The sequence below is a fragment of the Rattus norvegicus genome, chromosome 19 (assembly GCF_036323735.1).
Source record: "Rattus norvegicus strain BN/NHsdMcwi chromosome 19, GRCr8, whole genome shotgun sequence".
NCBI lineage: Eukaryota > Metazoa > Chordata > Mammalia > Rodentia > Muridae > Rattus > Rattus norvegicus.
Window position 1 is genome coordinate 25918087 of NC_086037.1, and position 14298 is coordinate 25932384.

General features: G+C 44.4%; 1 protein-coding gene across 1 annotated transcript; it reads left to right on the forward strand.

The window, feature by feature from the left end:
• Positions 1 to 3635: 3635 nt before the first annotated feature.
• On the forward strand, positions 3636 to 8699 carry LOC134483294 (disks large homolog 5-like). The gene is made up of 3 exons (XM_063278583.1): positions 3636 to 4106; positions 5172 to 6732; positions 7364 to 8699. The coding sequence occupies exons 2-3, from the start codon at positions 6557 to 6559 to the stop codon at positions 7542 to 7544; spliced, it is 357 nt and encodes a 118-aa protein (XP_063134653.1). The 5' UTR covers positions 3636 to 4106; positions 5172 to 6556; the 3' UTR covers positions 7545 to 8699.
• The last annotated feature ends 5599 nt before the right edge of the window (positions 8700 to 14298 follow it).

The following is a 14298-nucleotide window of genomic DNA, read 5'->3' on the forward strand; positions in this document are numbered from 1 at the left end:
TGACTGTCTTCAGACACACCAGAAGAGGGCATCATATCTCATTACAGATGGTTGTGAGCCACCATGTGGTTGCTGGGATTTGAACTCAGGACCTCTGGAAGAGCTGTCAGTACTCTTAACCACTAAGCCATCTCTTTAGCCCAAGAAATACTTTCTGAATATGATCTGAGATTGGCCATGGAAAAAGGGTAGCTTGAACTGTCCCACCTAGGTTCTCAGCCTGCACAGGCCTGCGCTCCAAAAGAAACCTGTGTTCACAGCTGTTGGCTGGCTAAGAAAGATTTCACGAGACGTGATACACAGCCCTCGGACTTCTGCTTCAGTCATCTGCACAATTTTTTCCGGACGATATCCTCATACCTCCAGCAGGCGGGTGATGAAGCTTTCCACTCTCAGCTCCCCTTCAGCCATCTTGTGGCCACCAGACTCTCCTCCCTGCAGCAGGAACAAGGGCTTCTCCATGGTGGCTGCAGCAGCAGTGGTGGTTTGGCATTCTCACCTAGGAGACCCTATGCTTTCTACCCCAGTTCCAACTCAGCTCAGGCCCGGGCCTTCCCCCCATCCACTTCCCACGGAGCAGGGAGAGCAGCACCCACTAGAAATAAAAGGGAAGCCCTTGGTCCTGCCAAGACTGAACCCCCAGTGAAGGGGCTTGTTGGGGGAAGGGTGGTAATGGGGGGAGGATGGGGAGGGGAACACCCATAGAGAAGGGGAGGGGGAGGGGTTAGGGGGATGTTTGCCTGGAAACCCAGAAAGGTAATAACAATTGAAATGTAAATAAGATATACCCAATTTAATAAAGATGGAGAAAAAAATAGAAAGAAAAGTCACACATTTAAAACAGAACAATATGGACCCTAATTTTAAACCACAGCTCTGTCAATTAACTATACCTTAAGGAAGCTTAGAAAAGCAGGCCAAACAATTAATATTTTCTCGGTTTAAGTAAATAATAATGTCCGTTTCTTGCTATTGTGGAGGGAATTAAATAGATAATATGTAATCATGGAAGTTTTGAAGTACCATCCATTTTTCTGTTCATTAAATCAATCTTACTCATTTCATTGATCAAATATGTATGTTTTCTTTTCATAGTTACATGTATAATAAAACCAGTATAAAAACCTTCAGAATATTCAGTTATTATAGATATTTGTCATTTCTTACAGAGGGCAACTATGATTGACTACACCCAATTCTATAAAAAACAAAATTCAGGAAACCTGGCCCTTGGCAGCAATGAATCAAGAAATATCTCGGATGGTGGGGCATGAATTCTGCCAAGCAATGACCTCAGATAGGTGGGGTTGTGAGGAAGATGTGTGGTGGAATAGCACACTAGATTCACGTTGTATCATCTTGATTTAATCGAAGGACAAAGAAGTGCAGTATCTCTGATGGCTTTCTTCTAACCCCTTGAAAGGTTCACTGGGGATTGACCTCAGTTCTTCATTCTGCTTGCTGGGGCAGCAACACTCAGGGAAGCTTGAGATTGCCATAGGCACAGTATTAGGCTAGAAATGCTGAGTAGGTGATACTAAGTTGTTCAGATGGTGATACCCATTTCATTTGTTCTTAACGTGGACCTAAGGAAAGACAGATCAAGGTCCTTAGAATACAAAGATCATTTCCAGTTCTTTTCTACCTTTCCTGAATGAAAGACTGGTTGGCAGAGAATGGTAAAAATTCAAGAATTGGTAGATGATGCTTTGAATGGAGGGTGGGTTTCAGTGCTGGTTTTAGACAGGTTCTCAATTACCCCATCTTGTTCTCTACGTTGCTCGTCAGGTTCACTTTGAGCTCAAATAAAGCTGCTTCCACTTTCCAACAGGTCGTCTTACAAAGGGGCCTCCAAGGACTGGGAGGACAGCATTAGCCAATGAGAGCTGAGGTGTGTAACCCACAACTATAGCTTTATCTGAAAGACCCTCAGACAGAGGAGACTCTCGCTCCAGTCCTGAGGACAATCACCACCCCATGAACACACAGGACTCAGTCTTGATGTAAAAACAAGAAGTTTACTTTGGGATACCAATGCACTGGGGCTCGACACGGTCCTCACACAGGAGGAATGTGAGGAGCCTCAAACAACAGAAATATACAGCTTAAATAGTCAGTTAAGATTACACAGTTTCCTTAGCTCAGCTATTTCGTGCCAAGGATAACAAGGCAGATGTTTCTCATCCTGGAATTCCTGGGATAAGGCTGTAACCACAGCAATGCAGCTATTTCAGTACAAAGGACGTCTGACTTGATATATGTTTTCTTATCCTGGGGTTCCCAGGACAAGGACCAAGGATATCTGTCTTGGCAGGTGTTTCTCTTCTGGAGTTCCCAGGAAAAGGCTATAGCTATGTCAGCCTATAGCACAGCTGCATTCAGTATCAAGGACATCTCACTTCTATAGTGGTCAGTCAGCTTCCCAGCGATGTTTCCTGTCTTCTAATTGCCCTGCAGTAAATATGTTCTGTACCCTCTGTTCTTATGGTCCAGCAGCTTCCTAGAGAGTGGGTGGGAATGTGCTTTCTGTACTTTCTGTTCTATTGTCTAATGTGTAGGGGCTAAGCGAGGGCCAGCTTAAAAGATTCTCATTCGTAAGAAATGGCTGTACTGATATCAAACGGGCATCTTTCATATCGACTTTCTTCCAAGTCTACCAGCCATCTCAGATTGTTGCTGTAATATGCCTGACAATCAAGGACATAGAAAAATAACTTGATACACGGCAAGGACATTGTGATCATATCCTGTGTTGTTATGTATGTTCTGGATGAGGTTGGTTAAAATGACAATATTGCACAAAGCTTTATATAGGACCCATCAAATTAAGGGTCACTATACACTGTCATAGCTAAAATGGCCTGGTCAGAAGTGACCACTGGATCACTCTTCTGTAACTTCACATGAAAGGCTTGTGCTTTTTGTGTTTTTTTATTTTTCTGTTTTTTCTTATTTATTTATTTATTTATTTATTTATTTATTTATTGTTTTATATGTTGTCAGGAAGATAGTTCAAGTCATGGATCTGCCACCAAAATATGAGCTTTGCTACCAATACTGTAAACAGTATTAGTGTATGCATTCAATAAAATAACTTGGTTTTTTTTTTTTTTAAGTAGGATAGATGCTTTTGTGTTTTGTGGGGTGATCCATGAAACAGGAGTGAAGATGCTTGTTTCTTACTCTGTCCACTGAGTTATGTCTCTAGGCTTGTCCTACTCCTTTGGCTGCATCCCCCCCAACATCTGCTGACTATTTTATTTTTCAGATGAAATCACACGTTATAGCTTAGAGAGGCCTGTAAGCAATCCTACTTTGGTAACTTAAGTGCAAAGAGGAGAGCCCCACACTCAGCCTGAGGGTGCATTCACTGGTGGATCCAATATTTCAGTTTCCTCTGCTAACAGATCACCACATTGTTGCCAGGACCATAATGAATGCAATTCTTTCTCCTAAGGAATCTGGTGGCAACTGTCAAATGTTAAGCACAAAGCTTCAGGTTGTACCTATAACACACACCCACATCGCAACCTACCCTACAGGCTATTTCTGGGTGTGATTTCATGCACCTGCACATGGTGAGACAGGAGACCTCTTTGGCTACTTATAGGAACTGGTGTGATTTCTCAGTAATCTTTAATGGGTAATATTGCTGACTGAGGAGAATTTGAGGTAGGATGAAACATTTCTGTGCAGGGATTGGGGAGGAAGCACTCATTTAGAAACATAGCAATGACTTAGGTTTTTCCAATCAAGCCTAGAGCCAAATTTGGCTTTGGAAGCATGTGGTGCTCAGTGGCTATGCCACAGGGAAGTCCCCTGAAAAGGGTCCATCAGCTTTTGCTCAGTACAGGGAGAACATTAGCAAGGAGGCAAAGTCTGTTATCCATGACATCAGCCGTCCCTTCGTGGACATTCTATTGTCTCCTAGAGAGACCTTGGAATCCCTGTGATGTCACCAGTATCGTTGTGACAACCAATTCCCTACTTTTTCTCTTAGTGTCCAAAGGATATATCCACAGGCATGTTTGCCCGTCTTCTCAGGCGCTTTGGGAGAGTTGATGTTGATAGAGAAGAGTCTAGAGTGAAGCAAACGAAACCTAAAGGTAATGATGGACACAGGACATGGGGAATGTGGAGTAAGTTCTGGGCAGTGTATGTTGAGCTTCCTCTCAGGGGTGAATGTGGGGGACTTCAGCTGGCCTTTATAGCAATGGGCCACAACTACTGGAACATCTCCACAGATATTGAATTCCATGATTATCACAATTCCTGAAAGTCAGGGTTTTCACATTATTAGTTTCTCCATAACCACATGGAGGATATGGCAATGCCTATGCTATTATTGGGTGAACTTCTAGTCTTTACTTTTACAGTGCATTCGGTATGTTAAATTGATATAATAACACCATAAGTAGTCATGGAGGGTATAACTTTTCTGAATTAAACAGGGCATCAATGTACTTCACTTTCATTGCTTCTTTTAATTCAGTGACTATCTGACAGTAGTAAGAGGGAGAGAACTGTGCTCCTGGCATGACCTTATATTCTTAGAACTCCTTTGACTACCTCTGGCTGACGGGGCCAATCTTACCTTCATATATTAGAGGTTCTGTGTGGCAGATATTTTTCTACAGTAGCCAAACTATATGGAGCAGGTAGAGAAAGAGCCTGTAACCTATTGGCACTTCTGGGGCATTTGTCATTTCAGTAGGGGGAATTAATAAATCTGTTGACCATGTCCTCCCCCTACATGACTTTTTAATGCAAAGTTATTGGATTAGAGTAACAGTGTAGGATATCTGAGTATCCCTGATCAATCAAGTCATTGTGGATGCTGAATTGATGATCTGACTTCTGAAACCAGAGGGGTAGGGTCCTGAAACCAGGTTGTAGCCTGCGTACCTGATAATAATCCTGGAGAAGGCATCTCTCTGGTACTTGTAAGCCTGTGTGGGCGGGCATAGGGAACACCTGGCTGCTTACATCTCTTGGTCTCTATATAGTAGTGGGGGAACTGTGATCCACTTAGGATGCCTCTTTCACATAGACCAAACTCCTTGCAGTGACACTGGCTTCCAAGCATGTTCTCCTGTTTGGACCTCACTGTGGTCTGTGTATGCTCTATGCATTCGCCCCATGAGGGTTCACTTGTGTTCTTCTACCTACAGCAGCCTGCAGACAGACGTCATCCCCTGAAAATGTCCTAAACAAGGTGCAGGCCAACGAGGAAGAGGAGAGGCTGAATAGAGAACTGGAGCTAACTACCAAGGAGAGAAATGAGCTGACAGATCGCCTCCTTTATGTGACAGGTGGATCCATGAGCAAGAGGTATGCATTGCTCCAAACAAACGAACTTGTTCTAAACCTCATCTCCCATAGAGAGGAGATTCAGAACCTGACCCTTACTGAGGAGTGAGATTGAAAATGGACTCTCTGATTCTGCCTGTTGAAAATCTGAACTTGCAATCTGAGTGAAGATTTCAGGGATAAAGTCACTGGAGCATGAGTTCCCAGTGTACAATTGGAAAGCCCTTGACAGGTGGTAGTTTTGCAAGGTTCTAGGTGCTGTGAGTTTGTGGAGAGTGTTTGTACTTGCTAGGAAGGTGACTGAACGCTATCATCTCCTGGCAGCAGCCTTAGGTGACAGGACCCACAGTGTTCATATCAATGCTTAAGTAGAAGGCCTGAGGCTCTGGCCTGCTCCTTCTTGTCTCTGTGCCTTACACTCTGAGACAGTAATGGTGCATGCATTTCTACTGATTCTCATTGTGCTCTTTCCATATTTGTCTCTCTTTCTCATTCTCTGAGTCTGTTTACTTTTCTTTTCTTTTTCTTTTTTTTTTTTTTTGGTTCTTTTTTTCGGAGCTGGAGAACTTACTTTTTTTTTCTTGTGGGTGTGCCCCAGTTTGTGTGTCTGTGTGTGCACAGGTCTGCATGCATATGCACAACCTTTATATGTTTCTCTATCCCTCCACCTTTGGAATTTAGGGGTCTGTTTTTTGACCTCAGGATTTACCTTTATAATAGTTTCATGGAGGTGTAAGTGCTTTATTTTGGAAGCCCCACTTTCAACAGCACAGTTCTTTGCCTGTGTAGTCACATTTGTCTATACATTTGTATGCCTTGGGCAGATTATAAGTTTGTGGCAATATCTGGTCTCATCTCCAGAATTATGTGTACTGTCTGCCTCTAGAATATTAGTTATTCGGCTTGTAGCATTCCACTTGTCAAAACAGGAAAAATGAAATCAGAGGTTTCTGGGTGTGTGTGTGTGTGTGTGTGTGTGTGTGTGTGTGTGTGTGTGTGTGTTTGGGTAAGCTCTGTGGCCTAGGCTCTTGACAGCATAACAGGTTTGAATGCAGATCCAGCCCTCCTGATTGAAAAATGTGAGCCAGGGGACCCTTTATCTGGGTGCTTAGCTTCTGTTGTCCTGGGCACACAATTCCAAGTTTCTGAAGCTGAAGAAGATCCAAATATGTAGAATTCAGAAAGTGTCCTTCCAGGGCTGGGGTAGTACAGGACACAGCCTGAGTTCCTCTAATCCTAAACCTCGATGTTCATTGGGTTCTATCTTCCTGGGGCCAGCCCCTACTTCAGGCCAAATCCATTTTATGAAAACTTGAAGATAAAGGAGAAAGAGGTCATGTCATTACTGCACAACTTAGACACAAAGAACATTGAACATCGTGAGAAATTTCAGGAGCTCAAGAAGGAGATTAACTTCTATCGGTAAGTACTTGTCAGAAGGGCCCATCACTTGTGGAATATCCATTCCCGCCTCTCTTTGTTCTGGACTGGAGAGCCTGTAGCTCTGGGTCCATGTCTTCTGTTGTTTGAATATCACTGTGCCGTGGGTCTTTTGGACTCAGATTCAGTTCCATAAGGGACTGTCAGTTATCACCACAGTGTCTATGCATCTTTAGAAGGCTCTGGATAGAACTACACTGATTCAGGCATCAGAGTGTTATTAGGCCAACCTGCGGCTCTGGGGTCATACCAGGTTTAACAAAGCTCAATGTGTGGACCACATGGTTAGCATGACCTCCCTTGGTTCTACTGTTCTCTTGTGGTTATTTGCCGCCTACTAATTGATGTTGCCCCGATGCATTGGGCTCTCATGGGTAGTTGTAGATCCCTTGTTCTTTTGGAGAGACATGGACTCTTATTGGTGCTTGGGTCACAGGAACAATTTATTCTTCCCTGGATTGGCCGTTTGCTGTTTGTGCAGCAGCCTTACATGTATGGAGATGTATTCTTGAAGTCTTTATGGGTATCTGGGTCCTGGTGGACTTTGTGGGATTTGGCAGTTGGAATGGGAGGAAGAAGCTTCAGGATCTTACTATGCAGAGTGTGTTTCCAGCAACCTGCACAGCCGGCTCCTGATGGAACAGGCATGTATGAAGAAGAAGTTGGTCACATTGAAGCAGGAGAGCAAGGAGTTACAGCGATATTTGTTTGAGTTGAACCCGAATGCTGAAGACGAACAGGAGAAGACCAGCAACCTCCAGACCCAGCAAAATGTGGTAGGAAAAAGCAGCTGAGTCAGATTAACAATGTCTGATACCATTTGCCTATTGGATACATCTTTGCTTCCCCTATCATCTTTCTAATCTCCCCACACCCAATCAGTCACCCACCTCATGTGATAGAGTTATTCATGGCTCTGTCTATGCACAAGTATTCTGGGATGTTAACCACTCTCCAGAAACTGAATTATTGGCAATTATACTTCTCTGCCCTTTTTGAAACTGCAGTCCAGAAATGGTGACAGAGGAATAACATATCACATGACTGCATCTCCCTGTCATAGATTGGATGCTATGAAGAGTTTTGAACGAGTTCTTGGTCGTGTGACAAAGGTCATACAGGGGTCATGTGATGGTTGGAAGCACCTTGTAGGGATAAGAACCAAGTGCAAATGGCAAATGAGTCCTGGTCATTGGCTTTGATCTCAGTATCATGTGGCCTTCTCCTTTCTTCCTGCAACCCAGTTAGGTCTCTTCTCCTTTCCCCGTTCTTGGTTTTCACTGGTAGAAGTTTGAGGAGCAGCTTGTTCTCCCACAGTACTGTGAGGGTTGTTGGTGACTTTCCCCAGGCTGCAGAGATATCAGCAATGATTTCAGTGAAAAGATCAGTGCTGTCTCTGCAATGCAGCTGAAGGGACAGAAGGCAGCAACTTGACAGCTGGTATGCGTGTCCCCACCAAATCAGTGTCTTAATAGCTGCCTTCTCCTCCCAGGTCTCAGGAACTGCAGGAGACATGGAATAGGACAGATCCCAGGAAGACAGCCCCCTGAAGAGTGAGTTTCTCTGTCAGGAGTTCCCTGCTGACGACAATCCTCAACAGTCAAAGACTTTTTTGGGGAGAATATTCTTCTTCTCAGTTAATTTCCTCATTGTATAGAGACCCTAAATTTATGTATCCGTATGCCAGCCTGTCTCATTGAGGTCTTTCTCCTCTCTCATACCGACAACACCATTTGAGAGACATCTGAGGGGACTGCCTTGAAATCTCGTGTCCTAGAGGAGAAACAGCACTACAACTGTGTTTCTAAATGTTCATTAAGAAAATGCTGTTAAGAAATATTTTTGGTTATGATTTTCATTGAAGTTTTCTTTTTGTTATATCATAGTTATATATTCTTGTTACTGTTTTTCATTTTTTATACCATTTTAGTTGTTCATTTTATGCCTGTTTTTTGTAAATTGTATTCCTTATGAATAAAAATTGATTTGTAACTCTTGACTCTTATGACCATCTTATTCAAGGGTCCTTTCCCCTCCTGTAGACTTAGAACTGACAGCTAGATATGGATCTTTGCATGGTCCAGTGAATTCAAAGCCACCAAGGGGTACACAGGGTGATGGTGTCTTTTGTGTATGACTTTTTTTATGGAAACACACTTTATGATGTAATCACTGACATACTGTATCCATGCTCTCATGTCTTCTGCTCATCCTAGTCTATATCAGTCTACAACACACATTCCTTATTGACTGTGTGCACCAGATATTGAGTAACACACACTCATGCCTGTAGAGCTGCAGAAAAAATGACAACTTTCACAAAGGAATATAGAATAATCCTAATCGAGAACCATGTGCCTCAGTTTTTCTTACAATACAGCATTATTATTAAACCAGAAAGATAATGACCATCAACGTCATTTTGGGAAATAGGTTTTTATAGGTGCTGTTTCACTTGATCATTCATATGCTGTGTTTTTTATTGTTGCTGATTATATTTATTTTTATCATTTAACTCAATGGATCTTTTTTTTTTTTCAAATGTATCTGGGCCACTCCTGAGTGCATTTCCCTCATGATCAAAAGAGTGAATAGCATTCCCCATTGTAGATGATTGTTAGGGACCATGTGGTTCTTCTGAGAGAGAAGCAGATGCTCTAACCTGTGAGTCATCACCACAGCTCCTGTAGGTAGCTTTTGTCCTTCCAGGGCATGTGCTATACTAGATGGATATGATCACCTTCAATTAAGGAGAGAGATCTCAGGAGATGTGTATGTACAGGTGGTTGAGCGGTGCCTGCTCAATGTGGTAGCCTGCTAGGCATCCACACCGGGCTCTGGTGCCTCCACTGCTCATTGTGCATTCAGGATCATCCTCCAGCACCACTCAGTTTCAATTCCAAACAGATCTTTCACTTACTATCGATGATTATATACATTAAGCACATCTGATAAAATACAGAAGAGACTAGCCTCCTTCTACAGGCCAACTTGGCATAATGAATTCTTTTGATAGAAAGCAAGATAATTATCTCAATCTATGCAGCTTAGGGAGGACCTCAAGAGCATCCATATTGAATCCAGACTGCAGCTGTGACCACATGTTTCTTTTCCAGAGCAGGTCTGTGCAAGCCCAGAAGTTAGGTGGGATAGTTCATGTTTCACCTTTTACCTTGAAATCTGTGATTTTATTGAGAAAGTATATTTTCCACGTGACTCATTTCCAATTTATGGAATTAAACTGACTTACTGAGAGTGGAGGTGACTGGGAGAGATTAAGTGAAGAAGAATAATCCAGTATGCCTGCAAACAGATGCTGTCTCATTAGGGCTTTTCAATGCTCAGCAGCTGGAGAAGCAAGGGAGAGGCATTGGTGACTCTCAGGCTTAGGTCCTCTAGTCATTATAAGCTGAGCATGACACACAAAGGGTCATAGGCATCACACTAGAATCTAGTAACTAGATTTAACCAACCTATCACATTAATGCTGTGTTTGGTGGTATTTTTTGCTCTCCTAGAACCTGGAAGAGGCTTGGGGTTTTCTAATCCTACTCATAATTTATTATCCTTCCCAACACTATGTGCTTTGTTCTGTAAATGCTAACAGCGCCATCCAATACCTAGGATATTTTCTACTGACATGTGTGACATGAGACAAAACAGTCCCTGTCATCCCTCACCTCAATAAACTTCCTTAGAGTTCAGTGTAGTTGGAGGGTCCTTCTTTCCTCTCCAAGATCGAGAAACATTTCCAGTCTTCAGACAAGTGTGTCAGCCATTGTCCAGTGACTGTCCTGAGATGTCCACATTGTCAGCTGAGTGAGGGCAGGGCAGGGCAGGGCAGGGCAGGCCAGGGGATTGGGGCAGGGCAGGGCAGGGCAGGGCATTGGGGCAGGGCAGGGCAGGGCATTGGGGCAGGGCAGGGGTTTGGGGCAGGGCACAGCAGGGCAGGGCAGGGCATTGGGGTGGGGCAGGGCGGGGCAGGGCAGGGCAGGGCAGGGGATTGGGGCAGAGTCCATGAGATGTCAGTAGGCAACAGGCCAGCTGGGGCTAGTGTGGGTACAGGGCTTCTAGTGTGGGTGAGAGAGGAGGAAATTAGGAATGGTCAGATTCTGATGCAGCACATAGGCCGGAAGCAGCTTAGATCATCTCAGTGCCATATAGGGACATTGTAGAAACTGATGGGCAGTGTGGGGATGGTAGGATCGCATATAGTGCTCTCTGCAGGTGTCAGGAGAGCATACAGTGGCTCTGTCAGACTTATGACAATCAGGCAGGCACTGGGTGCAAGTGAGAATCATGGGACAAGTCCTGTGTGCAGCCTGGTTTGGGGACATTCCCAGGTGCCCCATGGACTGCAAATTAAAGGCAAAGGACACAGGGAAGCCAGCAATTCCCATGCACAGGACATAAATACCTGTAGAACTTTCTAGAATTTCCATAGACTATCTGTTACTAGTCCTCATTATAGAAGGCACCAACATTCTGCCCTCTACTTCAACTTGGTGAGACAGCTATTCTAACTCCAGCAGGAAGGCCTCAGGGAAGACAGTAAGAACTCGCAGGTGACCCCTTTTACCATTGAAACAGGGTCTTCCTATGGAGCCCAGAGTGGCTGTAGGATACTAATGCTCCTGCCTCACAGTGACTAGAATTCCAATCCACCCTCAAGAGCAGTTGATTCATCACTAGATCAGACTAAGGACATGTGAGGCCCCAGGGTGCTAGGATTACAAGGGTCCTAGTAAGTTTCTCCAGCCTAAATTACAACCTGAGTCAGTGCTGCTATTTGGGACACTGCCTGATGCCCAGTGACATCACACCTTGGAACTCTTTTTCAAAAATAAGCTGTTATAGGAATGAAGTAGCCACACAATAAACATTGGTCTGGACACTCCTAGGTCAAGAATCCCCTGTTGGAAATGCCTTGGATCGCAAAATTTTAAATTCTAGATCCTTCTGGGTTTTAGAAGATTTATAAATACAAAAAAAGAAAGATGGGCATAGTAATTTAAGCCTGTGATCCCAGTCATGGGAAACTGAGTCAGAGTGATGGAAGACTGTAAGTTCCAGGCCCACCTGTGTTTCAAGAAAAAAAAAAGGCATGGTGAAGATTCCACTCAAGTGGAAACCAAAAGGGTTTCACATGGGCCCTGCCATCCACTGGTCACTACATCCACTCTCATCACCACAGCCACAGGCAGACACTGGGGAACATTTCCCACTGTCTCTCTTTGGGATGCAATCCACCCCATGATTCTATGTGAGGAATCCCCCAAAGGTTGCATCATGTGAGGGACCTAGAAAGTTCCAGGATTGGGAGAATTTAGGAGTTTATAATTAAGGATGATCTACAGCTGTGGCAAAGCCTTTTCCCACCACATGGCAGCCCTAGGTTTGCCCCCAACAGTAAAAATAAAATCCCCCAAAATAATTCAAACAAAATGTCCTGAAGCCTGCGCCCTGACCAGTCTCTTCAAAAGTGCCAGGAACCTGGGTCCACATTTAGGACCCAGCACGACCTCTGTGACCCATGAGAAGGGATCTAATATGGGAATTAGTACAGTATGACTTATCCTTGCGGATACCTTTGGTGACAATAACCACCTGACCCCTGAAAACCCATCTACCTGGGCGGCTCAGCACTCATGTCACCTAAAAAGCCCAGATCCTAGGGCCAGCATGGGCAGGTGGTGAAGAAAGTTTGTCTCTCGTGAACATCAGTTGCCACTCCTGACTTGACTCTATCCTCAGGAGACAATGTCACCCCAGAAAGTGTGGGTGTCAACGGCTCTTCCCAGGCCAAGGCTGGAATACTGCTTAAGTTCCACAATGCACAGCAGTGCTCACTCTAGAGCTAAATGTTCTACAGCTGAAAGGGGTGGGTGCTCTGCTGACCACGCCCCTTCCCTGCAGTATTTAGTGTACTCAGAGTGGTGCTTCAGATGTGAGGGACTTCTTGAGGCTACTCCCATGGAGAATGGCAGATTCATCAGAACGGGGCACAGGGTGAGTTCAGAGCACAGCTGGGAGGAATTTAGGGATGCCAAGCCATGACTAAGACCAGATCCTGGGCTGACAGGCAGTTGAGCTGGAGAACTGGCAACCAAAGTGTGACTGCCTGAATTCCTCTTAGACCAAAAGCCCTGGATCTGAGCTACTTTGGTGCGTGCTCCTAAGTGGGGTCCCAGACACAGCTCAGAATTGGGGCTGTGCATGGACTTTGGTGCTGGCAGCAGGTGGCTTAGCCATAAAGTGCTGAGCTTTCCCATCTGTGCCCACTCAAACTCCTCTGTTTCATTTTAGCTGTGTTTGGTATAGTTTTGAGACAGGGTATCTTGTAGCAGCCCAACTCGCTTTGAGCAACACTGTAACATAAAAATAACCTTGAATTCAAGATCCTCCGACCCCTCTGTCCCAAGTCCTGGAATTAAGACCTCCAGCTGTGACCATTTTACTGCAGCATAGGATCCATCTGTATTAGAGTGAGCTTTGGAAATACTGGAGCTCCGACTGTTCCTTAGAATTCAGGTTTCCTTAATTCTTAGCAGGAGTTTTGTGATGATGCTGATGAGAGAGTCAAGAGTTACACTGGGAGAGGTAACTGTCCTGGCAGGCCTGAGTGCTCAGTGAAAGTCAAGACAGAAGCCTGCTGATTAGCACCTGAGTGAAAGTGGGAGGATTCAGAGTTCAAGAACAGACTCAGTTACATACCTAAGACCATATTGCAACATTTTTGTTTCATTTTTGGCTTGTTTTCTTTGAGACAAGGTGTTAATTTATAGCCCTGGCTGTCCTGGAACTCACAATGCCTCTACCTCCCAACGGATGGAATTAAAGGCATGCGCCAACCTGCACTGCCACTAATTAATTTTTAATTAAACATGCTGGCACAATCCAGTAATCCCAGTGCTTAAGAGGCCGAGGCAGGCAGATATCTGGTTTCCTGACAAGTCTGATCTACAGAGAGCCTGTCAGAATAGCCAGGGCCAAACAGAGAAACCCTGTCTCAAAAAATAAACAACAAAATGAATTTGTTTTAAAGAAGAGAGGAACTATTTAACAGAATTAGAGGCAGAGAACCAAAAGGTAATGGGCAGTGCAGAGTCTAGCTTCTGAGATGAAAGTGGACACCAGGGGTTAGGGTGGGGATTCTCATCTGGTACTGGGACACAGAGGGTGGCTTCAGGGATGGAAGGCTCAGTCAGTCATTAGTCAGGATTCTCAATCAAGAGGGTGTTGTAAGATCCAAAATGTGTGAGCAGTGTTCTGCATGAGACTAGAAGAACCTGCCTACCTATACAAAACAGCCAATGAAGAGTAATCACAAGCATACATCTGGAGGTCCACAAGAGGTTAACGTCCACCTTAGTGTGGATTATACAGAGCACAGGTGGAGAGGAGTAGAAGAGCTGATGGTGGCTGAGGCAGGAGAGGAGTTCAGGTGTGAATTTGAGCCAGTAAAGGAGCTTGTAGGTCGGGCAGAGCAATGAGAGGTCTAACAGCATAGCTGTTGAGATCCTTCAGATTAATTTGTCTTAAGAGCCT